At 44.9% G+C, this 27,569-nt stretch overlaps 1 protein-coding gene across 4 annotated transcripts in view; it reads left to right on the top strand.

The window, feature by feature from the left end:
* The window catches only part of LOC133967997 (microtubule cross-linking factor 1), a 51,224-nt gene extending 26,565 nt beyond the window's left edge, over positions 1 to 24,659 (top strand). Inside the window, exons 6-15 of one of the 4 annotated variants that reach the window (XM_062403765.1) lie at positions 4,604 to 4,705; positions 5,404 to 5,625; positions 6,016 to 6,174; positions 8,381 to 8,548; positions 10,713 to 10,985; positions 12,152 to 12,493; positions 12,626 to 12,702; positions 13,127 to 14,693; positions 16,965 to 17,022; positions 20,906 to 21,048. In XM_062403765.1, coding sequence (XP_062259749.1) covers positions 4,604 to 4,705; positions 5,404 to 5,625; positions 6,016 to 6,174; positions 8,381 to 8,548; positions 10,713 to 10,985; positions 12,152 to 12,493; positions 12,626 to 12,702; positions 13,127 to 14,693; positions 16,965 to 17,003 — 2,949 coding nt within the window. In that variant the 3' untranslated portion in view covers positions 17,004 to 17,022; positions 20,906 to 21,048. Of the gene's footprint in view, positions 1 to 4,603; positions 4,706 to 5,403; positions 5,626 to 6,015; positions 6,175 to 8,380; positions 8,549 to 10,712; positions 10,986 to 12,151; positions 12,494 to 12,625; positions 12,703 to 13,126; positions 14,694 to 14,866; positions 14,892 to 16,964; positions 17,023 to 20,905; positions 22,003 to 23,320 lie in introns of those variants that run through there. The other 3 variants (XM_062403766.1, XM_062403764.1, XM_062403763.1) reach the window with 3 other exon arrangements.
* The last annotated feature ends 2,910 nt before the right edge of the window (positions 24,660 to 27,569 follow it).

Below are 27,569 nucleotides of genomic sequence, written 5' to 3'. Positions count from 1 at the left end.
GGCGTTGCCAAGGGACTGAACCATAATAATGTGTGCAAATAACGTCTGTTATTAGAGGCGAGTGTAAAGGAGGGATGCATGGCGCTGTGTGAGTTGCCTGTGGAAGAACCTGGCTGGCTGGCATCCTGCTTTCTGTCCTTGTGTTATCACAGCTTAGTGTCAGTCCACATGTTGTGTGCTCTCCCACAGCAGGTTCATTATCTCTGTGCTTCTTGAGCAGGCAGACACCTCTAATCGTAGGGAATTGAACCGACAGCTCCTCAATCATCTCACTTCAGTCTGCTTTGTATGAGATGATAGACTGCAGCTGCCTTCATGCTCATTCTGTCCAATGACTTGTTTGTGCTTTGCTCCTCTGCCTGTGGGACTCACTGGTTAGACTGGGTGAAGCTGGGTGCTTTGATCAAAGTTCATTAACAGCTCACCTGTTTAGAGCGGGAAGGCTCTGGTCCGCTGAGAACTGTTGAGCTGAGAGCGTCAGAGATTTAAAATCACTGCAGCAAAGAGCAGGATGTACAGGAGGTGTAAACCCGCTGAATACATTTAGATAAAAGAAGATAAAGAACATTCACAAGAGAAAGAAGTTGGGGATGTTTTCTTGAAATTATAATTTCTGAATCTTTTCCGGCATCTTGTAAAATGCAATTAGAAGATTTTATCTGGAAAGGATTTCATATAAAAAAAGCAATCTCATTGTTATGATATATATTTAACTTGCTGGTACAAGATGGAAATTATGAATTATATATATATTTTTACTTAATTCACATTATGAGTCACTTATTAGATAATTTAATAAAGAATAGGAAACATGAAAGACAAGACCTGACTAAAATCTCATATATTGAACAGGAAAGTTTGTGATCGTGAAAGTTTGAGATACATGAGATTTAAATGTTGCACATGAGATTAGATTTTCACATGATAATCTTGAAATATGAATTTCAGTATTATAATGACACATTTTAAAAATCTCTTAATTATCGTAAAGAATACAAAAGCCCAAAAAACATCACCAAGCTCTTTTCCCTTTGTGAATTCTTAACATGTTTGCCGATACTTTTGACCTGATGGAAGATATATATATATATATATATATGATCATAATATTATATAGTTAATAAGTTTCTGTTTGCTTGGAAGAATCCTCCAGAGAATAAATTAAATGTTGGGGGTACCACCGCTGCAAAGGGGATCTGCTGTCACGGCATCAAACCACAAAGCTCCAGTGTATTTCAAATGCTGTAATGTCTGTAAAAACCACAATGTGCATCAAACTGACTCCAGATCCGCCCCCCCCTCGGCGAGCTGCTCCTCCGATCCGCTCGGCTGTGCACGGGCATGTGTTGAAAACCCTGTGCTCGCTCTCGCTCTGCAGTTTGCCGTGGTATCTCTCAGCTGTTGGTTTGGACTCATGTATCCCTCATTGCATGCGCTTCATAACGAGTGTTTTGCATTCTCCCCCCCCCCCCCCCCCAACCGACTCCCCCCCTCTCTCTCTCTCCCTCTCTCTCTCTCTCTGTTCCTCTTTGTGTTCCCGCCAGATGTTTCAGCCCATGATTTTGTTCATCCTCATTCTCGTTCTCTTCTCATCTCTCTCACTCGCCGTCATCTTTAAGTTGGTCTTCCTCTTTGCGCTCTTCTTCGTACTCTAGTCCGTTTGTTCTCCTCCACACCATGTAGTCTGTTAGTTAACCACCCCCCCCCTGCTTATATTCTTTACCCATTCTCTGTTTTATTTTTGTTTGTTGTCCCCTCATCCACTTTCTCTCCTCGTCCCCCCCAACCCACCTTGTCTGTTGTCTCCTGTCTGTTTTGTCCACATCACACATTATGCCCACCCCAATGACCTGCACCCCCCCGTATCCCGCACCTGTCACCCAATCCCCCTGAACCCCTCACACCCATCGTCAACACTCACCCCCCCCCCACCTCACCCCCTCTCGTCCCCCCCTCCCCCTCCCCCACCCCCCACGTCACTCACAGTCCGTTCAGAGGGATGAGCTGGAGTGGCGTCTAGGACAGGAGCGAGGCGTGGAGCCCCAGAGCCAGAGCCAGGGCGGGGGCCAGGCCCAGTGCCGGGGAGCCCCGGGACTCACTAGGTACCACAGGCCCCTGGCTTTAAGAGCAGAGGTCAGTGCCTCCTCCCTCCTCCCATCTCCCCCTTTCCATCCGCGGGACCCAGTTAACACTGGCTCCACTGTGAGCTCCACAGACACGGGTCTGTACTGAACGTTTTTGTGCAATTTCTCCCTCACACCAAAAATCCTAACAGTTTCTTCAGTGTAGAGTAAATACAAATGTTGAATGCAGCTCCACAGGGTGAATCTCCAAAATAAAAACCAACACAAAACTAACTGCACGTGAATTTTAACATACAGATTCACATTCACTGAGACTGAGACACACTGACAAACTGTGCCAATGTGACTTTTCCTTTTCCAACGTTGATTCTACTGTGTCACTTCCTGGTGACTAGGTACTGATGCTCCAGTTTCACAAAGTTTGAAATCCATATTGGCTGATATCAGCAGAGAGATTGAATTCTATTATGATGTTTATAAAAGTCTAAAGAATCTGTGCATCCGAAATAAACTAGTCATGAAGCCGCTCGGTCCAGCAGGTCGAGTCTCGCCGCAGCCACAGTCACGTTTTGATGGGGAACATGATTTCACCTCACTCACTCTAACTTCACACTTAATATCACATTCCACACCCACTGAACTTTTCTCTTTGCCTTTTGTCATTTGAACCATATTTCCCTGGAGGAGAGCAGATTGGATCGTTCCTTTAAGAGCTGCACGTTGGCTTCTGAAACCTGATTGTAGAGCACTTGTTGCATTTACACTATATTACCAAGACGAGTGAGACTTATTCAGACACTTCAGGGCTGCAACTATATTCCTCATTGATTAAACTGCCTATTGTTTTTTCAATTAATAGAAAAATTGTCTGAATAATAATAAATAATAAGCAAGAAACAGCAAGTATTTGACAATTAGCTTCAACAATTACCATAATGATTATTTGATTGTCAAAATATTTGCAGACTGATCCACTAATCGTTGCAGCGCTGATGCACATGGTGAAGCTGCGTCTGCCCACAGCGCCCCCTGTGGTGACGCCCTCTGGCACCGGCTCATGACTGTTGGCTGTGCTGTCATGACTCAGCAAATTAAACATATGTTAAAAGTGCTGCTTGCACACAAGTGTTGCAGTATAACACACACACACACACATACACACACACACACACACACACACACACACACACACACACACACACACACACACACACACACACACACACACACACACACACACAACACACACACACAGAGTCAATGAGGTGAGTGGTCCCAGAGCTGCAGCTCACACCAGCTCAGGTCCCTTGATCTCTTCAGTGACTCGGCTGTTTTAATAAATCAGCTGTGTAATCGCACTGATTCATAATCGCCCCCTCGTGCTCATCGTGTTCGTGGCGACGCCCCCTCGCGGTTATGTAACACAGAACACTGGCAGCGCTCATGTGACACATAACTACTACACTCACAGTTATGGCACATTGGTGTAGATTTTCCTCTTGGTCCCCGAGCTCCCTGCCGCAGTGTAATCTGTGAGGTGAAATGAATGAATGGGAAAGCACCCTGGACGTGGCAGGATTAGCGCCGCACATGTCGGCCTGTGTGGTTTGCATTTGACATTGGGCTGACGCCTGACGGGGGGGTGGGATCCAGGGTCAGGACACACTGTCAACTCGCTGTGGGAGGAACCAGTGAAGGCCAAGCACATAGAGAAAAGGAAATTTACCTTTAGTTTCCAAATCGAAGGAGGAAAACTAGTCAGCAAGTTGACAACTGAAAAAAGTTCATTACATTCAAAACCATAAACATGAGCATGTCATTTCCCTTTGAGCATTTTTTTCACCTCCCGTAAATGAACAAAACCTGGATTAAGTTCCTATTTTAATTTTAAATATGCAGTAAAAGCATCTTAGCACAATTTCTTACTAACTTGTTTTTCACACTATAATTTTTCTACATATTTTAAAGCTGCAGTTCATGCTCCACGTCTTATCAGAATAATGCAGCTCTGGCAAAATAACTTCCCAAGTCACGTCCATAATAAACCAAAACCTAGTAGAGGGCAAGAAATGAAAAATCCATGCTGAGTTTGTCGAATCTGGTTCTGGTCTTTGTGCTCAGCTCATGTAACAAACTGCTGCATCACATATTCACTATGCCGACACGAGAGCTCAACTCTCAGCAGGACAGTAATTAAACATAATCCAAAAAAATGTCAGAATATTCCTTTTGGCCTTTTTGAGTCGGGCCTGAAATGTGCAGCTTTAAATTATAATCACATCCTGAGACGTACCAGGAGAAGTTCTAATTTCTACTTGAGAGAAAGTCAGATGTAAGAAACACTCTAGCCCTGCTCCGTGGATTTTAGTTTCCCTGCAGAAAAAAACACAAGCGAACAAACATAATCGTCTCACACTACAAATCCCCTGCTTGTGTTTTAGTGCGATATTCACATGTGATTCAACGTCTCCAGAGTGTCGAGTGTAGAGTGACTGTGTGTTGTGCTGTTGTGGGTTCAGCTCCGGGACGCGCCGGCTGCTGACGTCCAGTTTCGTCTCGATCACGACCGAAGGCTGAGGGCGACGCCGGAGGAGCACGAGGTCGCCGTCTCTCTGCCTCAGGTACCACGCCATGTTTTCATTCCATGAGATTATTAACATCCGGCCCAGAACTATCACACCTCACTGACTCTGATAACTTTACTTAGGTTTGGACATAATTTAATTAAATCAGCTACTTTTGAGAGGAGGGGGGGGGGAGTTTAATATCTCCATAGCTGTAATTTATTCTTGTACAGAAATTGAAATACAATCAATCATCAATCTGACATGCAATTTCTATAAAACCCCAAAACCTGGCATTCGTGCAAACTCAAAATATGATTAACCTGACAGTTGGCAATGTGATCTTTTTATATTAAAGTAAAACAAAATGTTTAGCTCACAATAATACCCTTAAATATAATTTAGAACTGAAACCATCCAATTAAATGTTTTCAATATATAATAATATCTCAAGCGACTGCTTCTCAAATAAAATACATTCCTAGTTGTTGTGTGTTTGGATATTAAACTTTATCTAATTAAAGTTCACCTAGGGTTCTGGGGAATTCTGATTTTTATTTGAATCATTTTAATGATTCATTTAACATAATCAATGTCATGTAAATTACTTTAAAACTAACAATACTGCATAAAATTGAGAGACAGCCTCCAAAACGAGACCTACATGACAAAAGCACTGTTAAAACAAGTTAGAATATGACAAACTTGTGTCCAGAATGTTTCTCAGTGCCCCCCCCCCCCCCGTGTCCCAACAGGAGGACGAGCTCCTGCGTCTGGAGGCTCAGCGCGGCGGCCTGGAGCTGCTCGGGCTGCACACTCACGAGGGGCCCTGGGCTCAGGAGAGGGCCTTGCTGCAGCAGGAGGTCCGCCTGTTCAGACGCAACACCATCATCTTCTACATGAAGCTCCGGAGGATCCTCACACACTGGAGGCTGAGCCGCAAGGACGACTCGGCGGAGGAGACGCCGCACCCGGAGGTGAGACACAGGACTCACATTTCAGATTCAGACTCACTCACTTTAATGTACTGTAAGAGAAGGGTCAGCAGCAGTCTCTCTAAAGAAGTCTTCCTCCAGAAGATCTCATGAACATGGAGTTGAGGGAAATCTGAAGTTATGGAGAAATGACTGATAAAACCTTTTCTGTGCAATTTGGATTTTTCTCGATTCATAGATATTTGTTTTGATGAATCACCAGATGAAAGTGAGCAGAATTAAAAGTTGTGTTCTTTGTCTCAGTTGTGTCTCTGTGCTGTTTCTCTGTTGTTTGCGTGCTCGCCCCGTCGGGATGGAAAGTGACTCAGTGACACTGAGCCTGAAACACAAAGTTCATGATATGAAACTTTTTCCGTGGCTCATCTGTTCCAGTTTGAGAAGTTGGAGGGCATCCCAGAGCTGGGAGTGATCCTGGAGCAGGCCGAGTCGGACGGAGACGACAGACTGTGTTTACCACAAACTCCAGGGGACGTCCCGGACCCCGGCATGCCTCTGCCGTCCCCGGACCAACACCTGCAGCACCAGAGACAGGTGCCCAGTTATTATTCCATCACCCACACTGGAGGGAACGATCAACTGAACTCCAAATTACTGCGACTGTTGAAATAGATTTTTTAACCATAAACTGAGCATGTTTATGTTTTTTATTCATCAGCCATGGTGATCTACAAAGAAGCTTTCAGGCAGATGAGCTCATATTATTCTGCTAATTTCCTTTTTTCCTTGAATATAACAATTTTGATTGTAAACTTGAACAAATCAGGATTTCCTACTTCACAGCAGTTTTAGCATTCTATACAACTCATACAGAAAATATGTGAATAATATGGAATTAAGGCTTTAAAAGAATTTAAAAGCGGTGCAGTGCTAGTCACGTATACAGTACATGTATATACAGTATACATGTATAATGAACAAGGTAATTGTTAAGTAGTGCATTAGACTGGTTGTACTTTCTATTTCCTGCAGTAGATTGATGTCCTGACTGGGTTTGGACATCGAACTGTAACCTTGTCTTCACTTGCTCCTCTCGTTCATGTTCATTGTGCACAAATGAGTGTTTGGCAGCCGACTCATCGCAGCCGTTTGGCTTCGTATGCAGATGAGAAGTTTGACCCAGATAAGTTGTTTCATCGACTGGAGGCAGTAATTATTTTTTGAGTACACCCAGTTTCGCAGGGACCCTCGGTGGCACTGGACAAAAGGAGTTGTGTCTTTTGAGGTCTCACGTGTGTAGCGTGTGTGCAGATCTGCTCGCTGCCTCCGTCCACCACTTTGCTTTCTGCTGAAGTAAAGAAAGTATGGAAGCAGTTTTTGGGTTGTTTGCATTATTAAGCAGCTCTAAGTGCTCCACCTGGGTTTGTGTTTTGATTTTTCGACAGGGTCATGAAAATGGTTTGTGCATTGATCTGACAGTGTTGCCGTACTCGTTCCTGTTTTAACAAACTCGCCCAGTCAACTATATAAAGCTCGATGTGTGAGAGAGTAGAAAATGCAGACCTGCTTTAGGAAGCGTTTCCACACATGGTCACCACAGCCAAGCAGAGCGAGCTCGGAGAATAAGTCCTGCAGCCGAACTGACACGACAGTGTGTTGAGTCGTGAAGAGGTCGTTGAAAGTTTTCAGTGAGGACTTGGGGAGAGAGAATCTGGGTGCTAGGTGCTGAACCATATAAATACAATAAATAAAGAAGATGAGATGTTTATAACTTTTATCATATTTTGTGTTTGTAAAACTATAATTGTACTCCATGGTTTAATGAGGATTTCACAATAACTGTTTTTAGACATGAACTCGAGGAAATTGGGTTTCCAGAGTTTTCCTTTTCACACATGAAGAACGCAGCAGGACGAGGGGGGTTCCACCTGTTTACTGAAACTCTGACATTCTCATGGGACATGTATGAGCTTGATGCAGCTTGATAGAATTTATTTAGACTTGGCGGATGTTTGCGTTCTCTTCCGGGTTATTCTGAAATGCTCTAAGGGAATCTATAGAAAGAAAAAGTCTCTGGCATGTCTTTGATGTCCATGTTGTGTTTATCCACATACACAAAAGTAGGACTTTAAAAGATAATAAGGCATCGTTCCTGTAGTCACTTGTTAGAGAAAAGAAACAGTCCCTGTAAGTCCCCCTTCTGACCTGTAAGTCCTGTATTGGTGCCTTCAGGTGATGTTTTTCCTCCTTTGAGCTTCACTGCCTCCTGCCAAGACCTGAAGCCTCCCAACAGCATCATCTGAGAGGCTAACAACCCTCCACTCACCTCTCTGAGCGGACACACAGGGAAAACATGCAGTTTTATTTCTCTCTTACCCACTGGATGTCACTGCTCATGTTTCCTGCAGCCTCAGGAACCCAAATCCAGATTGTTGGACCAAAAGAAGCCGAGAACTGTAGTTGTGTAGCAGCTTGTTCCTGAGGAGTTTCTGTTCACATCAGTAATTAGGATTTTTGTGCATGTGTGCATCTTCTTCTGTGCCAGGAATTGAGAAGGGATGGATGGGAAAGGTCAAACAGAGCAGGAGACAGATGGGAAGTTCAGGTCAAATTGGTTTATGAAGCACTTACAAAGCTGGTTAATCCCAAAGCGCTTGAGAGAGAAACAAAGGACACATACAGATTTTCTTTTAAAAGCTTTCAAGATAAGGAAAGAACTTCCTGTGTGTTTTTGCTCATGTGTTTTTGTTTGTGTGTTCTTGCTCGTGTGTTGTTGCTGATCACGCTCCTGTGTGTGCAGTGTGGGGAGAACCGTCGGATGCTGCAGGCCCTGCGGACGCTGCTGGAGGAGTTTCGGGAGGAGCTGCGGGAGGAGGAGACGCGGCGATGGCAACTGCAGCAATCCTACGCCAATGACAAAGCCGCCTGGGAGGTCAAGTGGGCCGAGATGAAGTGCCAGGTGGCCCAGGTACAGATGGCGTCTCAGCGTCCATCTTTAAAGGGACAGGACACAATCTGGCGTGGGAAACCGGGTGATGTGTTTGGATAAGCAGCCTGACGACAGTGAACACATTGCCTCCTCCACGGGTGAAATCCCACTCAGGGCAAACAAGTCAGAACCGAGTCATTTGAGCTCCCTCGCTTGGGCCAATCAGTCATTTTGAAAATGTGATAACAACATTAATAACAGCTCCAGGTTGATTCTCCTGGGTCAAACCAGTTTACAGAATCCAATTCCTTATCTCAGGGGCAGAGGCAGGAAGCAACGTATTCATTCTGCTGCAGAGATCACGTGATTTTGTTTACAGTACACCTAGAGATATTTGTTTTCTATTTTCATTTGTGTGTCTGTCGCGTGTTAGAAGCCTCATCATCCTCCCTGTTCACTCGCTCCAGCGGGGGGGTCCCCTGCTGTGTGCTCTCATCACATTCTCCTGACTTCACAGAAAAATGAGACAACCTCAGTAAAAAGCCAGTTCTGTCTGTAAGTGTTTCTGCTTCACCGTCCCCAAGCCACACGTGTGAAGGTGGTGGGTCTAACAGGTGTTTCGAAGATTGAGTCTATCCCCAGTGATGTAAGTGATCTATATAAAGTACCAATACGACAAACAGTTCTCATTATACACCTTTTTAAAACTGTGACAGAAAGTCTAAAAGGTTCTTGGTTTGAATCCAAGTTCAGCCAGCACTGATCAGTACTAAGTTTGCATTGAGAGGAAGATCATTATTGATACTTTGAGGATATTGCTCATGTTGTTTCTTGGCCCCCCCGCCGCCTGTGTATAGTAAAATCTGAAGAACATGGTCTGCAGCAGCGTCTCCTCTCGGCTTTATCTCATAAAAAGGAAACCGTGGCTTCGGGAACCAATTAAGAGCTCCGAGCTATAGGAGGAAGATTATCGTTTTAGCTCTCATCCTTTTTAATCTGCGAGGCTTTTACATGGTTCATATCCATCCACAGAGCAGAGGTCACTCGGGGCCTCAATGAAAACTAATTTACTTAGTTCCTTCTGATAACAGCGTGTCGAGCTCCACTGTGCCTCGTTCTGATTGGTTCTTCAGACACATGCCCCATATCTGCTGCGTGTGACGCGTTCCAGAGGAGCGGAGCAGAACCGGGAAATCCCCTCACCTGTGTATTTATACGTGGATATAAAAAACGATGATTCTTTTAATCACCAGTTCCAGATATTAATAGCGTTGCTCAGGCTGCTTCGTGTTTCATGCTCCGGTTCCGGCTCCTACATAGCTGTCTATATTTATCACGTCTTACACCTTCAGCGTCCAGTCAGCAGCTATTACTGTACATGTCCTCCTCTCCTGTCGGGTTTAAAACTCCCAGTATGAAACAGGACAAGACAAACGTTTGTGGACGGGAGTTACGTAAGCCGACGTGTGAAAGCTGCTGCCTCAGTTCCTCAGACTCTGGTTATGTTGTGGGATCAAAGCCCGTCTGAAGAATACAAAGCTTCAGTTCTGCCCGGAAAAGAGAGAAGCTACCAGAATGGCTTCCGTTGTTTCCCCCCCGCTGCAGCTTTGAAGTTTTTTTACAGTTCTTCTCAATCCCCGGGTCACGTCAAACCCCCCCCCCCCCCCCCACCCCACCTCCGGCGTGCATTTTGAAATATATATCTGAAAGGGCAGCCCTCACTCAACTTATTACTTACTCTGTCGGCTGACGGCAGCACTTTGTGATATCCTCTTGTCATCCCACTGTGTTTCATTAGCATTTCTGTTTGTTCTTTTTATTAATAAATGTATTTCTGCTTTTTGACTTGGGTTGAAATGTTCCCCTGTTGTTTTTCCTTGTGTAGATTAAGGCTGTTGAAAAAAGAAAAGTTTGATATTTTGAGTTTTCATACTGCGTGGGAATAATGATGCAACTGTTAGGTCATTTTGAAGAAATACTTAAATACTGGAAATGAGGGAAAGCATTCAGCCTGGCTCCGTCCAAATGTTATAGACTCTGAAACCAGCACCTCTGAAATTCACAGATATCCATAATGTAATATTCTTTCTAAATCATAATGGGCTTTGTGACTATTATACATTTATTAAACCTTTGTAATAGACTGTGAACGTTAACAATCACTAATCAGCTCAACATGTCTGTGTCTTTCCTCCGTGACCAGTCTGAGGAGGAGGCAGGAGGCCAAGTGCGAGGGGAAGCCCAGGGAGGTGAAGGGGAACCGGCCGGAGACCCCGAGTGGGCCTTGAAGCAGGAGCGTGAGGAGCACCAGCGCCTGCTGGCCGACAGCCACAGCACCTCCCTGGACCTCCGCTGGAAGCTGCAGCACGGGGAGAAGAGGTGGGGCCGCGAGAGGGGCGAGCTGCTGGAGCGCCTCGACCGGGAGCGCCAGGAGTGGAGCGGCAGCATGAGAGAGCTCCACCGCAAGATGGAGAGGGTGAGGAGAGGGGGATGAGGAAGAGACAGATGGAGGGGAAAGGGTTAATGTAGAAGCACACAGAAGATCAAGAACAAACTTTCTCCTGTTTGTTGCTTTTCCCACATTTATTTTATTTAATTTTATTGTGATTTGAATGCATGTTATGCTCTTAAAGAGCTGACAGGAGGTAGATGACAGGTTCTCTTAAAATAAAGTGAAAAACATTCCTGTTAATCCTGATCCAATGCAAAATGGGGTCATGCCCCACCCCGCCACAATATTTCATGGAAATCAGTTCTGTCGTGTTTTGAATTATCTTGCTCACAAACAAACGCAGATAAAAACATAACCTCCTCCGGAAGGTAACAAAATAATGCATGAGCGAAGTTCTCTTCAGTCGCAGCCCTCGAAGCTATTTTAACTGAACGCACAAACTTTACAGATCAAACTGGAAAAAAACGTATCGCAACTTAAAGATCAAAAGCCTCTACTTGTTAAGATGTGTGTGTGTGTTTGTGTGTGTTTGTGTGTGTTTGTGTGTGTTTTCAAATAGATGTGGGAGAGAAACAGTTACAAAACACTCCAGGCGATTATCTTCTGTGTTCTTCTGTGTTGTTTGGAATTGTCAAGGCAAGACACAATACATACGGAGGATTACTGAATTATTGATTTCCTTTGTGAGTAGTAATTAGACGAACTGCAGCAGCTTCTCACCTCCTCTGTGTCTGATGTTCGGGGCCGGATGTGGGAACATCTACCGGTTAATGTGATCTGAGAGCGAGAGTGATAACATGTGAGGCGGAGGCAGGAGTAACGGGAACAGGAACTCGGTCTGAACACAGCTCACCTTTAGCAGCTCAGAGAGAGAATCTGCTGATGCTCCTCTGAATGGAGACGCTCGGCAGGAAGCGGAGATGCATTATTCAGGGATGTTGCAGCAAACTATGAAGCACAGGTCACAAACTCAGCTGCTCCGACCGGCAGGGTGGAAATGAAAGCGTAATGGGTCTTCACTTCTTTAACCTCCAACCTGGAGCAAGGTGCTTGACACCAGATGTGTCGAGGGAAACACTCGGAGAATACGTGTACAGCCAGGTGTTGCATATTCGACATAAACCATAGACAACAGTTAATTCTCTGACTGATCACTTCATGTGTTTCTCTCTCTTTTATTCTCCGTGCAGATGCAGAGGGAGCTGAACGCCCGGCGAGGCGAGGGCCTGGACGTTAAAGACGGCAGCTCGGCCCACAGAGCCATGCTCTCACCTCAGGACAGCCCCTGCCCAGCGCCCCGGTCCCCTCGCTCCCCCCGCTCCCCCCGTACGTCCACCCCTGTCCTGGCCCTTCCCACGCGCTCCCACTCGGACTCCGAGGCCATGCTGGAGGAGCAGGGGGCGGGGATGAGGCTGAAAGGTCCGACGGAGAACCTGTTCCTGGACGCGCTGTCCCTGGACCCCCTCAGCCTCCTGGAGATCCCTCCACCCTCCAGACTGGAGAGTGAGAAGAGGTTCCCCTGCATGGAGGAGGTAACACACACAAAGACAATCACCTTTATTGATGCACAGCTTTCAAACATGAAACCAGTTTTTACCTGTTTTAATAATGTATCACTTAGACCTTTTCCACATGACTGAACTTGTGTATGTGTCGTGTTTCAGGCCCTCCATGAGCTTTCGGAGGGAGAAGGTGATCCTTCGTACCCCGAGGAGGAGATGGGCGGTGGGAGTCTGCTCAGGTAAAGAATCTTCACGTCCAAAAAGGAGACACTATAATAGATGTCAACAGTAAAAACTGTGAACTGGTGTGATTGGCTGCAGATGATCAAACGTCCTCCTCCTGCTGAACGTCCGCTGCTCATAAATACTCATTGATCCTTTGGGGAACCGGCTGTTGACAATATTAACTGTTTCTTGAAGTGACAGTGAGTTTCCCAGGGACAGTTTCTCATGTGGTGAGGAAGGGATCCAGCTCATTATGCCGCTAAATAATTCAAACTAGTTTAAAACACTAAACAGGGCAAAGAGCAGCTTCACAAAGAAAATATACAGGCAAATGTTTTTTCCAGTGAGAATAGAAAAAAGATGAGATGAATTGTTTGTCGAGTTTGCTTTTGTAATGACCACCATGTGTACGTCTGTGTGTGTGTGTGTTCTCTCCAGGGCCAAGTCCGTCTGCTCCATGAGTGACTTCCAGAGGCTGATGGACAGCTCACCGTTCCTCCCCGACAAAACGCGCCACGGGGATCAGGGCCAGGACGAGGACACGCCTCCTCTGTCTCCAGACGACCTCAAGTACATCGAGGAGTTCAACAATAAGGGCTGGGACTTCCCATCGTCCACCTCTGGCCCTGGTCCTGCTCGGGAGGTGTGGACAGGCAACATCTCAGAGACCCGGGGAGGGGAACCTGTTCCTGATCCCTTCAAGCCACCTTCCTGGTTCCTCACCACCAGCGCCACCTTGACCACCAGCACCCTGAGCAGCCCTGAGCACTGCCACAAGTCCCCGCTGAAGGGCAACGGAGCGGGGTCTGCAGGCGGGGGAGTGGAGCACTACGGGGTTCACATCCTCCACAGCCCCACCAGACCTGGAGGAGCTACTGCCCAAGACCCAGACTTCCTGTTCGCCAAGGGGACCAAAGCCAGGGGCGGAGGAGAGGCTGGGGTGGGAGCCAGTGGGCAAGATGAGGTGTTCAGCAGTGGGAGGTGGGCATGTGGGCTCCTGGAGACTGGGGGGTTAAGGACTTCGCCTAGTCAGTCTCCCATCTGCCCCACAGTGGGCTACGCCTCCGCTCTGGAGCTTCAGCTCTCCAGGAACCTCAGTGACGACATGAAGGAGGTGGCCATCTCTGTGAGAAACGCCATCCGCTCGCCACCAGGGCCTGTCGTCCGGGACACCGCCTGCCAGACCAACGTTTTCACCACCCGGGGCACTCAGACCACCCAGACCATCAGTGTGGGTCTTCAGACGGACCTGCTGAGGAACCTGACCAGCAGCCCCCACCGCTGCCTCACCCCGAAAGGAGGCAGCACGCCCATCTCCTCCCCGTCCCGCAGCCTGAGGAAGATCCAGTACTCTCCCGTGGTCCAGAGCAAGTTTGAACGACCCTGCTGCTCGCCAAAGTTCGGCTCTCCCAAGCTCCAGCGCAAACTCTCTGCAACAAGCAAAACCGATCTACCCAGCACCAGCCGCGCCCCCACTCCCACCACACCCCAGAAGGGCAACAGCGAGTCGGCGTGGGCCCGCTCCACCACCACTCGGGACAGCCCCGTTCACACCAGCATCAACGACGGCCTCTCCAGCCTCTTCAACATCATCGACCACACCCCGGTGGGCTTCGAGTGCATGCTGAAGCTAAACAAGTCCCCCAGTCGCTCTCGGGCCACCCCGCCCCCCACCACCGAGCCCAGCCCGGCTCACGTGGCTCTCGCCCCAGACCCCAGGATTGTGCAGGAGTGCATGCGAATGGCCCGAGGGCGTTCCCCCAGCCCCGTGCAGCTGATAGTAGAGACGCAGGGGGACAGGAGCTCAGAGTTGGTGAGCATACGGCAGGACCTGTCGGCGCCGCCGGGCTTCACGCTGGCTGAGAACACGGCACGCATCCTCAACAAGAAGCTGCAGGAGCAGAGCTTCAGAGAGGAGCGCCGGCTGCAGGCCGGAGGACAGAGCGGCCGAGACGACAGCAGCAGACAGGCCGAGGCAGACAGAGGACAGGCCGCGTGTATGGAGGTAAATATAGAGACGCACTGAATTCATCACTTCATCACCATTTTATCTGGGGGCCATGTTTCATGACACAAAGGACGATCATGACTCAGTCCGGGATTTTAAAGAACGTGTGAAAAAAGCTGAGCTACGTTATATTGTGCTTGATCGCTAAAATGTTCATGCTTTTTTCTCAGATGGAAAGCACTGACTGATGCAATGGTAATGTTCAAATATTTAACTCTCCTCAGTGAGACTCAAATTTCTGCTCTATATTCGGGCTCCTAAAAGTTCTTCTTCTTCTTCTTTCTCTTCTTCTTCGTCATCTTCTTATTCTTCATCTTCTTCTTCTAAGTGACCTCCTTTGGCTTTTAAACTGAATCAAGACTATCTAAGAAAAATTTGAATGACTGCAATTTGAATTATAGTTGTATTCAAGGTTGTGAAACTCAATATTTTCAATATAAAATGCTAATTTAATTTTGCTAACGACAGATCCATCCCTCCATCTTTCTGGTCACGTTTAAATAATGAAAGAGGCAGAAAAATGAATTCCGCGTTCTGCACGTGCTGACATGCTTTTTATCGTCTCTCCACAGAAAGATTAAAACTTGACTCCAAAGTGGGTCACGCTGTATTAAAGCTGTACATTAAAACAATGTTCCCCAGACTAACTGTGTATTTAAAACCATCGCATGTGCAGTAAGCAGCATTAATCCCACATATGCTGAATAATATGTCCACTGACATCAAGGTTTGACCAGCTGCTGTTCACTGAGCTGCAGAACAGACAGTAGGAACAGACTGTGAGTGATGTTGTGACTTGTGCAGAACTAAATAATGGATTGTGATGGTACTTAAGAACGCAGTATGTAAATACTGGATCATGTGTCATTGTCCCTTTGACTGGATAGATACACAAAGACAAAAGATCCATAACAAAACCATTTATCTTTACAATTGGTGAGACAAATTAACAAATAAATAAGATTCAGGGACGGGCAATGTGAATTTCACTTTAAATCAGGGTCTACCTTGAATTCCTATAGTTGCATAGCACTCAGAAGTAGTGAAGTGTGTAACCTGTACTGCAGCCAGCCACTAGGGGGGGCTCAACACGTTTTGGCTTCACTTTTGCGGAGCCGTCGTCAGTGTTGCAAATCATACATGAGGTGATGAACGTCAATATGGATTCCTACGTCTGTATTTACGCATCTCGTCCATTAAGCCGATCGTGCTTTAGATAATGAACGCGACCGTGACGCGTCTTGCGAGTTTAACACAAGTCTTTGCTCTCTCATGTTTCAAAGTAAAAGCCTTGTGCCTTTCCTCTAAGTCGCTTCAACACTTTGATGATTTGAAACGTCGGTATTGAGCGTCTCCTCCTCACTCTGGTCCTGTACAATCATTCTCATCAAAATGCAATCGTTTTAAGAGTCTGGTACAACACTTCAACATCTCCCATCTGGTAACACTGGCCGTCATGTCGTCCATCTTTATTTTCAGTCTGTGCTTCTGAGGGAAGTCGGCACCTCTGCTTAAGGGTTAAGACATTTTATTCCAGGTAGTCACTCACAGCCAGTGAACAGTTAGCTTAGCTTAGCATAAAGACAGGAAAGCCTGGCTGTGTCTGAAGGAAACAAACTCCCTCTGCCTGCCGCTCTGTGATTAACAGGTTACCTCTGGTTTATTTAATGCAAATTGAAACCGTAATATGACGTGAGATACGTTAACTGAGAATGACAAATTGATTATTCAATTAAGTCGTAGGATGAATGAAATACCTGTTATATTAATCCTGAATATAATGAAGCACCTTGATTTAATATCCAAGATTACTATCAATTTGTCCTGCACACTGATTGGCAGAATTACAGCTTCATACAAAAAAACAAATATTAAAGCAACAGCGACCTCGGAAGAAAACATATAAAGATATAATAGAATTCTCCACCAGTAGCTTTATTTCCCAGGTCATCTCTTCATGTCGCCCAGCCCTGCTTCGCTGTGTGTTTCATACTGAACACTCTCCGCCCTCAGATCTTCAGTTTTCTTGCAGGTCTAAAGTGAATGAGTGTGTGTTTCCTGTTATCTGTGTGATCTGCTGCCTGGAATCAACCACCTCACCTCCTCTGGTCGACCTCTCTGCCCTCTGACATTCCAGACTTGTCCTGTATCTCCTCTTTCTCTTTGCCAGATTTTTACCGATTAATGTTTCCCACTCTATCTTCCCTCCTCCTCCTCCTCCTCCTCCTCCTCCTCCTCCTCCTCCCTGTCCGCTGTGCTCTGATCCAGAACCACACTGTCATACTAACAACTCCTTGGGGACTCTAACTCTGCTTGTCTCCGCGATGTAAGTTCCTCCTCTTCCTCCCGGTACCTTTTGGCCGGTGGGTTCACCGACCACATGGACCCCTCACCTCACACACCTGCAGACCCCCGCCCCTCCTCACCTTGTTCATTAATGCATGCTTCACAGGACGGCAGAGTGACAGTGGTCGGACCGGTGTCAGACGTTGTGCGATGGTCATGTCCCTGTTTCTCTTGTGTTGTTGTGTGCATGTGTATCCGGTACAGACCATCAGTTTTTTGAAGGACCATACTGGTGTTTTTGCATGTGACATTTTCTAATATCATACCATCCCATACACATTTCTATCACATGATTCAAGTTAGATCAAAATTCCAGTTTGAAAATCAACTTTCAAAGACTTGCATGTCTCCTGTGAATACATACTAAAACATATCGTGGTTCAAATAGCATCAGACAAACCTGAAAACTATATTTACATCCAACACAGATCTGATATCTCAGCATCTCACTAAATTCCGTCTTGTAATAGGACAACATTTTTCTCAAAATTTCAAATTCCTTCATATAGTCACAAACTGGGAAACATACCTGAATTAAAATTAGAATATCCCTCTGATGAAGCAGTTTTCAAGTTTCACTAAGTTGCTTGTCATACCCACAGAAAAGGAATTAAACCAGTTTGTCATTTGAGTAAAACTAGACAGGATTTGTCACGAATGGATCAGATCCTGTGAAACCGCTGGTGTGGTCCTTTAAAAGCAACTGACAGAGAAAGAGTCTTCAGATTGTGTCCTGGTTACTGACCGAGGTACATGTTGACCAGTGTGTGGACCAGTGAGCACGACACAAACCAGACGACTCTTTTGGAGCGTTCCACTCGTTCCTCAGCGCAGGTCGATCCCCTGATCTGCTCTGTTCTAACTCTGTGTTCCCACCAGGTTCTCCTCTGTCTGTCCACACGTGTGCGACTGGAGGAGCTGCTGCTTTGTCTTGTTACTTTTCCTTTATTCTTTTCTCCTCTTGCAGTTTCCCCCTCCTCCTCGTTTCCTCTCACACTAACCAGACCTTTAGAATATACACTGATGGGAGACAGCCGCTAACACCCAGTGCTTCCTGTGATCTCCCTCACCTCACCTGGTTATGTGGGATTTCTGGTGGAGATTAACTGAATATCCTGGAACACGTTGCATGCTGAAAGGACAAGTCTACTTTTATGCAGTTAAATCTTGGGAAACATTTTTTCAGAAGCATAGAAAAATGCAAAGCAGAGTTTGAGGGTGGATATCACAGATAAGACAGAAACCAGAGACTGTACATAAAGATGGACGACACGTCTCCACTTCCTCCCTCTATCCCAAAATTTAACTAACACATCCAGGATACGAAATCTGCTAATCATGATATTCCTGCTTATAAAGCATCAAATAGCTAAAAACAAAACTTCCAAGAAAAGGAAGAGTCAGCAAATTACCTGAGACACACCTACAGACATATCAGAGGATGTTTTGGTATCTAGTGTTGAACTTTAGTTTTCTCAGGCCCGATGAGATTCTCTATGTGTTTCAAACATCAGGTAAAAAAAACACCTTATTCCTTTAGAATTCTCATGGTGATTAGAAATGTGCTCTCAGCAGTAAATAGTGTTTGAAAGTGGATTTTTCCTTTAAGGCCAGAGCGTCCACTGAGGAGGAGTCATGGTTGATGTGAGTTTATTCATGTGGCTGCCGACTGACTTCCTGTCCACATTACTGCTGCAAGGCCTGTGGCGCTGTGTGGTCTGATGTATCAGCATCACACAGGAAACCAGCTATTAACCCACAAGCCCATCGAACCACCACTGGTGTGTTTTTCCGGTGTGTTCCATCGGTCGAAGTCTCGGAGGAATGATTTACTGATGGAGACGTTGATTTGACGCAGACGCCTCCCATCCATCTGTCTGACTGGTTTCCCTGTCGGACGTCCTGCAGGTCACTGGTGGATCCATCCCATCTCACTCTCATTTCATCCCCTCACGCCACAACGAGCCTTGTGTATTTTTAGCAGAACCAGATTGTTGCTTTGTGTGGTCGACGTCCTTCATCTTTTAGAAATCTAACACCTGGAGGTGAACTATTTATAAATCAAGCCAGTGGCGTGATCGTTCAGACTCTCTGACATCAATCTGAGAGAGAAAGGAAAACGCTCTCTGACACTTTTCACTCTTCTCGTCGCCTCATTTCTTCTTTTTCCTCCCGGGAACAAATGAGCAAAGCTCCTCGTGGTGTCATCATCATTAATATATGTATGTGCGACACCATGAATGTGCACACGCAGCATTGAACCAGATTTTTATAAACCGCTACGTTTGCATTGTTCAGTGTTTTGCATCTTCATAAAATCCACGTGCATTAATAAATAAATCCACGTTGACACACCCATGTGTAGGTAGAAGTTTCATCCTTCACCTCACACCTGCTCTGTCCTCTCACACACACACACACACACACACACACACACACACCTGTATGTGCCGTGAGACAGAAACAGGTCGACTCAGCTCTATGAGGATCAGGGAGGTTTCACTGCTTCCTCCTCATTTCACTAATGCTGTGTGATGGATGGGAGAGCGTGACGTGACCAGACAGCTCAAGACGCTGCAGTCACAAGATGCTGAGCTTTGACATTATTCATTCATTAGATGGGTTTGAATTATCTTGGTCAATGGACTTTGACGTGAGATGAGAAGGAATTTCTTAATTTCTCCGGCGTGTTTAGGGAACAGATGTGAGTGAGAGTGTGTTGCTGAATTTGAGGGGTCAATACTGAGTTATGACTTGAATGGAAGTTTTACATTTGGTTTGTGTTTCCTTAAGTTTGTGCAAGTTGTGTCTTTGAATTTGTGTGGCACGCAGTCGTGAACAGCTCTTTGCGTGACGCAGCCGTGTTCATTCTGTTGTGTCTCAGTTGTCGTGGAGGGACGGTTAACAACTTGTCTGCAGCAGGAAATGTGTACTTGTCGTGGCAGGAAAAACAAATTTCATTAACAGTGGGTCCTTCGAGTGTCTCAGTAAGACGCTGTGACAGTGAGCCAGCAGGTCCTGGAACAGTTTTTAATCAGGTTGTGCTTTTCTTACTGTGAAAAAGGGACACAACCAAAGACCTGGGCAGGTTCAGTCAGAGGCTGAGAGGTTAAAAACCCCGAGTATGAGGAGGTTGTGCAGCAGCTTGTCTGTGATTCTGTGGGTTTTAATTTGTTTCTCTTTCCTTCAGCTATGAGTTGATACATTTGTTCTTTTTGTTAATTTTGCATTTATGTCAACAAAACACCAGTTTTCTGCAGGGACGTGTTTCACTGCTCGGCGTCCTCCCGTCGCACACGTTAGCATCAAGACCGTTTCAACTAAAATAGTAACTAAATGGAGATAGGATCTGTCTTCGTTTATTCTGGGATGTATATCTTAGTAAGAATTTGTAATCAAATTATGTGCAACCAATGGATATGAGGAGACATGGAACACTTTCTAATCCTGCTGACACAGCACAAATCAAACCAATCTTATTAGGCAATTATTTGAGGATTTGAAGGACGAGAATTATCCAGAAAAATCATTTAATGATGTTTCAACACAATTTCAAATATTTTCCCAAATAATTCAAACAGTCGGTGACAAACAATGAGTCATTCAGAGAGTATTGAGATCAAAGTAACACTGGAATAATCCTTTTCTTTTCCATGACTCCTCCCTGCACTGACTCCTAACCGTCACTAACACCGGACCTTTCAACCTTTCTTTCAAAGATCCTTCTCTGAGTTGAAAGTGGGACATTCCTCCTTTTTGTCTGTGCTCATCATTTTCTACATTTGACCTCAGCTCACTTTCATTAACGTTTCTCTATCTCGCTTGGCCCCGCCCTCTCTCTGACTCCTCCTTGTCGTTGGCAGGACCTGCCTCGTTCTCCCGTGGCTCCGCCCCTTGACTCCTGCTTCCTCAGACCGGCCCGCCCGGCCAACCGCAGACCCCCGTCACGCTGGGCCGCCCGCTCCCCCTCCTCCTCCCCCAAGGGGAGAGAGGGCTGCAAGAGGAGGTTCACCTTCCCGCCGCCGGGTCACCGGAAGACCATCCTGGAGGGCGAGGAGCTGGCGTGAGTCCGTCCTCTACCTCCTCTCGCCCTCCTCCACCTCAGCCTAGAAAGACCCAGTACCTCAGAAGACCCACCCCTCCAGATATAGAGACTCCCTCAGAGCCTTATTGGGGGGGCTGGGATCCACCCAGTAGCACCAGCCGACCATCGAGGAACCAGAACTTTTTCGTAGAAGAACCTGGAATGTACTGTAGTCTCATCAAGACACAAAAACTACATTTCCATAAGAGGTGCCTGCACACACTTGAGTTTATCATCGTCCCACATGTGTGTATATATGTAGCTGATACATATGTTAATTTAGAAAGTCAGCTGTTGCATTTATAAGAAGTTTACACCATTTACTTTTCTCATGTTTACACTTTGTCCTCTTCGTCTTAAACGTTGTCCGACACCAGTTCATGTTCAGACGTTTTTATTTTGATAAAGACAAACTTTGATTTATTTTCTTTCAAGGGTTTGAAGCTTGAATTTTCAGCTTAGTTTAGATGAGAGAGAAAACAACACAAACAAACAAACAAACAAACAGCTGCTTCATCGAGTCTGAAGCAAAGACACATGATGTCATTTCTGATGCTCTTTCTTTTTACACTGGGGTGAATGTCTGGCTCCGTGAACTTATGCATATTGTGAGCGGAAGGCAGTTGTACAAATATCAGTGAAATATCCGCATGCCTTTTCAACACTAGCATGTACATACGAGCTCCTGTCGTCTGTGATCACAAAAAAAAAAAGTTGTGCTGGAGTTTTTGTTTGTCACATGATTTGCAACGACAACAACAAAAACAAGTTTTTAAGTCAATAATTGTATCAACCGGACTGTCTTTGTATAGTTGTTACTATTGGATATGAATTAACTTTTTCTTTTGACAAGAAAAAAGGGATTGTGGGGGGGGGGATATGAATGTTTTAAATGAAAAGTCTACGTCAAAAAGTCTAAAGATCTATAGTCATGTGTAAATAGTAAATGGAAATAAACATGAATGTGTATTTACAAGACTGCTGTCTCCTGTGTGTGTGTGTGTGTGTGTGTGTGTGTGTGTGTGAGTGTGTGTGTGTGTGTGTGTGTGTGTGTGTTTTATCATGTTATATATATTTCCATGATAAAGGTTAGATACAGCTCATGATAGATTATACCCTCTTTCATTTCAGACCTGAGTGTGTGTGTGTGTGTGTGTGTGTGTGTGTGGATTACAGTGCAGACTGCAGGATTACACTGGGTCAGGGGCGACACACAAACACAGTGAATGTGAATAAGAAGATTGTGTCCTCCACAAGTCAAATCCTGTTGCATCATGGTTTTACGTGTGCCACCTTCCTCATGTTCCGCTGCTTGTCACGCAAGATAAAGTCATAGAAGCCTGGACGCCATTATTTAAATGTTTTAATAATTCTATCAATTTACTGTCTCACAAAAAGTTTATGTCTGGTTTAAGATCATGGACACAATTAAATATTATTTCATTATTTACGTATTCAATAATTTTAACGTTCAGTATTTGAACATCAGAAAGTGATGAGAAGCTGAAAGTAGGTGTCTTCAAATCGCTTGTTTTTTTTTTTCGTAATCATATTTATTATCCAATTATTCAAAATCAACTCTTTCCCTCAATATTATTTTGTATATATTATGCCACTAAGTATTTAGGGAACATAATCGCATCATGTATTTCAAGAATGTGAAGGTGATGTGTTGTTAAAGTGAAAAGCTGTAAACGTGTTGACTCTGAACTTGAGTTGATTTTGTTTTCCACCAGTATCTGATCCTGCAGTTTAATATCCGACTGTGGCGACTCCAGCTTTATGAAACTTTTTCAAGATGTTCAGATATTCAGAGAAAAAACCTCACAGTGGAACACTTTTATTTTCACATTTTGGAAATTTAAATGTATCTCGAAGAAATACAAAATCATATTTAGGGACTTGTTCCTATGAGTGTGTCCAGTTGTTTGAGTTCTGCAAAGCAAAAGGTCAATACAGCCACGAAATGAGAGCAGATTTATGGTTTCCATCAACCTGGAGTATTTTCTCAGCAGCAACAGGTAAATGATAAATATATCTTCTTGTCATTTAGGTGAACTGGCCCTTTAGAAACATATAAAACATGTTCATGGTGCAGGAGCCTCTTTGGTCCGATGCTTCTGTCGGATAGTAGACACAAACAAACGTCTTACTCCTCGTTGTCTGACTCGCTTTCATCTTCTCATTTTTGCAGAGTGAAATCCGAGCGTTTCAAAGTGTCTCCAGGTTTTTTTATTGGCTCTGGGGGAGAACATGTGATGGAAGGAGGTCGGTAAAGTGGGGAGCGATAAAGAGGCGGCACCAGAGAGCTGAAGGCCTCCGTGCACCTTTCACCGAGCTGCAGCCATGAATAATTCACGCAGGGCCGGCTGCTCGCTGGGAGCCGCTGATGGCACCAGGCGGGTCGGCCGAGGGAGAGAAGATGCAGCTGCTTTTTACTTCCATCCGCCTGAGAGAAACACACCCCTGATGAATAATTCACACCAGTCCTGAGAAGACACACACACACACACACACTCACACACACACTCACACTCACAAAAACTTATGCTCTCTAAACTCTGGATTCTGCTTTATTGATATTAGCTGCAGAGGAAACGCTGTGACCTCTGTGAAGAGGAGACGTCACATCCACGTACATCAGACATGATTTATATCACTTAAAGCCAATACTTTCACAGTGCAATTTGCTCCTGAATATTGGAAGCATCACATATTTGTGTTTTAATTCTGACTCCAGCTCATCTGTGAAACTTTGCTTTTGTATGTTTGTGTCTTTGTTTCATTTTCTCTCTGCCTCAGTTTTCTTCTGATCCCTCATGTGTGGTTTCCTGTTTTATTTTGAAACTCTGGGCTCCTTGCAGGTCACTTCCCCTTGTTTCCTGCCCCCTCGAGCACCTGCAGCCTCACGTGTCTCACCTGCGTCTCATCGTCTCCGTGTGGACTTTCCTCCTGCTCCAGTTGTTGTTCTGTCATTAATTCTCTGCGTCATTCACCTGCACCAGAGACTGAGATTTTATTTTCTTTACTCTTCTTTTGTTTATCTCACTTTCACAAACGGAAGCTTCCATGTCTGCATTTGGGTCACAGATATACGGATGTGGGCAACTCTGGTACCTTTGGTGGACATGTGGTAAAGCTGTGGTTGACTTGTGGCCCAGATGTGGCCAACAGGAGCCGACCTGTCATCATTCCACGTGGTATGTGGCCGGATGACAGTGTGACAGTGGGGGGGCCAAATCTGGGTCTAAACAATCTGCTATGTGGGGTCCTCCGTTCTACATGTGACACAAAACAAGAATCACAAAGTCATGTGAAATATAACGAGTCTTTCTGATGTGTCACTGTGTCGTCTTCACTCTCAGATCAAACCCGGGGTGAAGAAGAGTTCAGGTGATTGTGGAAGCTTCATTTTAACTTCTGCTTTCTCTTGGGACTTGACACCAATATGTGATAAAATGAAGTTATAGATGAGAAAACTGTCCCATCAATCCAAACAGAGATGCTTGTGCCCCTGAAACCAAAATATTAGAACCAGGTGACTTCAACAAAAAGTTTAAAACCAAATCAGAAAAGATTTAACTGTTAATATCTGTCACACTTCATTAATATCAAACTTTCTTTTCCTGTTTAAAACAAAGAATAAATTTGTTTGGAACATTTTATTATTGTTTTGTTTTCTTTGTTGAAGTTTACATTAATTCCCTTCAGACTTCAGACAGCAGTTACCAGTTGTGAGTAATGACGTCCAGGACTGATCATTCATCTATTAATTAATGCTTTAAAGTAATAAACTAGTTTGGCACTGTGGATAAAAACATTGTCACAACAAAAAATGATTAATTGAACCTCGGGAGAAAAACATCATTAACATTAATCTGATCGATGAGAGAAAGTTTTCTTCTGGTTGAATGAACTGATCCCGAGTCAGTTCAGTTACATCTCAAACAGCCCGACGTGGATGAGGATGCGTTTGAATCTGTTTCTATGAATCTGCTGGTTCTGCGTCCCGCTGACTGAGTCGACCCCCGAGCCTCCTGTGAGCAGCCTGTCAGATATCAGAGCCTGAAGCTCCCACGGGCCTGCAGCTGTGTGCAGAGGCCTCACGGACAATGAGCGACACAATGGGCCTGGCTGTGCCATTAGCCGAGAGGTTGTCATGCCAACAATACAAAAAGGCCCTCACTCGGCTCGGGGGGGGGAAGGGGGGGGGGTTGGCTCTGAGGAGAGTTCATATTGAGCGAGAGCTTCGCCAGGAGGCCCTCTGCTGCCCCTCACTTTCTGTTACATCATCATTCATGTGAGGGCAGGGCCGAGCGATGGCAGATAACCGTGTGTCTGAGCCCGGGGGGGCCGTGTGGCATAGGAGGGATGTGTTTTGGGGAGGGGGGGAGTTTTTGAGCTCCATAAGAAATACACTATTGTGTAGTAAACAGGCGGATCCATTGTGTGGAGGAGTGTGACGACCGTTTGAACTCTGAACTGAACCAGCAGGCCCGGAGCTCGGAGTGGAGACGGGTCTCAAACAGTACGTGAAGCAAAGGAAACACGAGAACATGAGAACTATGTCAGGGTTTACTTATGTTGTTGTTTACTCAATGAAACTAGTTGATTCAACAATTTGAAAACACTTAAACGTGCTGCATTTAGAATCTACTTCAACAAATAAGTTTTACCCACGAATGTACTCGAAGTATTAAAAGTTAAAGTCTCTTACGTGTGATTGTTTTTATAAACAATATGAGGTGAATTGGTTTCAACTACTTCAATTGGAGTTGGTTTTAATCTTATATTTCTCGAAATGGAGGTTGGGCTACGAGTTAATTGTAGTGTCAGGAAAATGTTTACTGATGTTATGCTCATATAATAATATCAAAGTCTAATCCTGATTCAGTTGTTGACTATCCTTAGTGTTATTAATCCTAACCTGAAAATTGCCTAATTGCTCCACTCATGTGACAGCTCAAAGGCCGTCCACACACACACACAAACACACAAGCACACAAACACACATACACACAAACATGCACACACACACGCATACACGCACACACAAACACACACACCCAAACACACACACCCTCCCACTGTGGCAGTTCATTTAAGATGTAAATATTTCCCTTCTCTCCCTTTGTTGCTGCCCTGCATCATTTGAAACTGTCGCCTGTTGTGTCAGACCCCGGCTTCAGCATTCTGTCCAACAAGGGGACAGTTACACCCCCCCCCCCCCCCCGTTATCTGTATGTTGCAATGTCTGTGGGGAGCAGTGACTATTAAATGCAGTGGAGTACTTCTTAACTGGAGTCTCACAGAAGAGTAATGGAAATACTCACTCAAAACAGGAAGCGTCCCATGTTTTCTGCATCTGTTCAGAATAAAACTTGAGCATGGGTGAGTTTAGATTAAATTCAGCCTTGTAGTTGACCTTCCTGTTGTCGTCCTGAACCCTTCACTCACACAGTGATGGATGAAACACGTGTGAGCAGCTCCAGGTTCAGTTAAACCATCTGTCCGTCTTTTCAAGAGCTAAAACAAAAAGATGCCGTTCGCTCGGTGCCTCCCTGCTTCCTCTTTTGTCTGCGTAATTGGCTTTGGACGTGCCCAGTACTGGCACTCACAAACACACACAAACAGACACACACAAACACACACACACAGCTCACAGCAGGGCTCTCCACAGACTGGGATGTTTAAACCTCTGAGTAACACACACACACACACACACACACACACACACACACACACACACATCTGAGGCTCAGGCTGATGAGTTGATGTACATGAAGGATGGAGAAGAGAAGATTCAAGCACTAACTCTCTTTCCCTCTAGATTAATATGGAAAAAGTAAAGTTTAAAAAGTAATTTCAAGTCAGTTAGAAGGACTTTAACTTAAATATTTCACATACTTATTCTGTATGTGTGCAAAGCTATACTTTAATAAAATGTTTTTTTCTAAAATTATTTTTAGACACACATTTCACCTGTTTATATGTTAGTATTTACTGTATTGAACATATTTTACATATACTTATTCGGTTACTTTTTGTATGTATTAAGTGTAATGCACATATGTTACATACTTTTTCACCTTAATGTGATATTTCTATTATAATTGTGTAGTTCTGTGTATATTTCTATTATTGAATAAAGTACGCACTGTATATTAGACATTGTATATTCTACTGAAAGTACTTTTTCATTTGAGGGGATTTTCTTTCTTTGGATCCGCTCTGATATTCAATAATTTACAAAAGAAAAAATTACCTCATGATAAGAACTGCTGTCTTCTACATGTCAGAAACGGCTCTTTACATTTAAAGACCAGATTATCTAGCGACATATCAGATAGAGATAGTTTTAAAACATTTTAAAAGAGGGAAACAATAAATCAGTGAATGATGAAATGAACGCAGAGGTTCAACATCTGAGAATCTGTCTAATG

The sequence above is a fragment of the Platichthys flesus genome, chromosome 14, assembly GCF_949316205.1.
Source record: "Platichthys flesus chromosome 14, fPlaFle2.1, whole genome shotgun sequence".
In the NCBI taxonomy this organism is placed as follows: domain Eukaryota; kingdom Metazoa; phylum Chordata; class Actinopteri; order Pleuronectiformes; family Pleuronectidae; genus Platichthys; species Platichthys flesus.
This window is presented reverse-complemented; position numbering and strand designations above follow the sequence as displayed.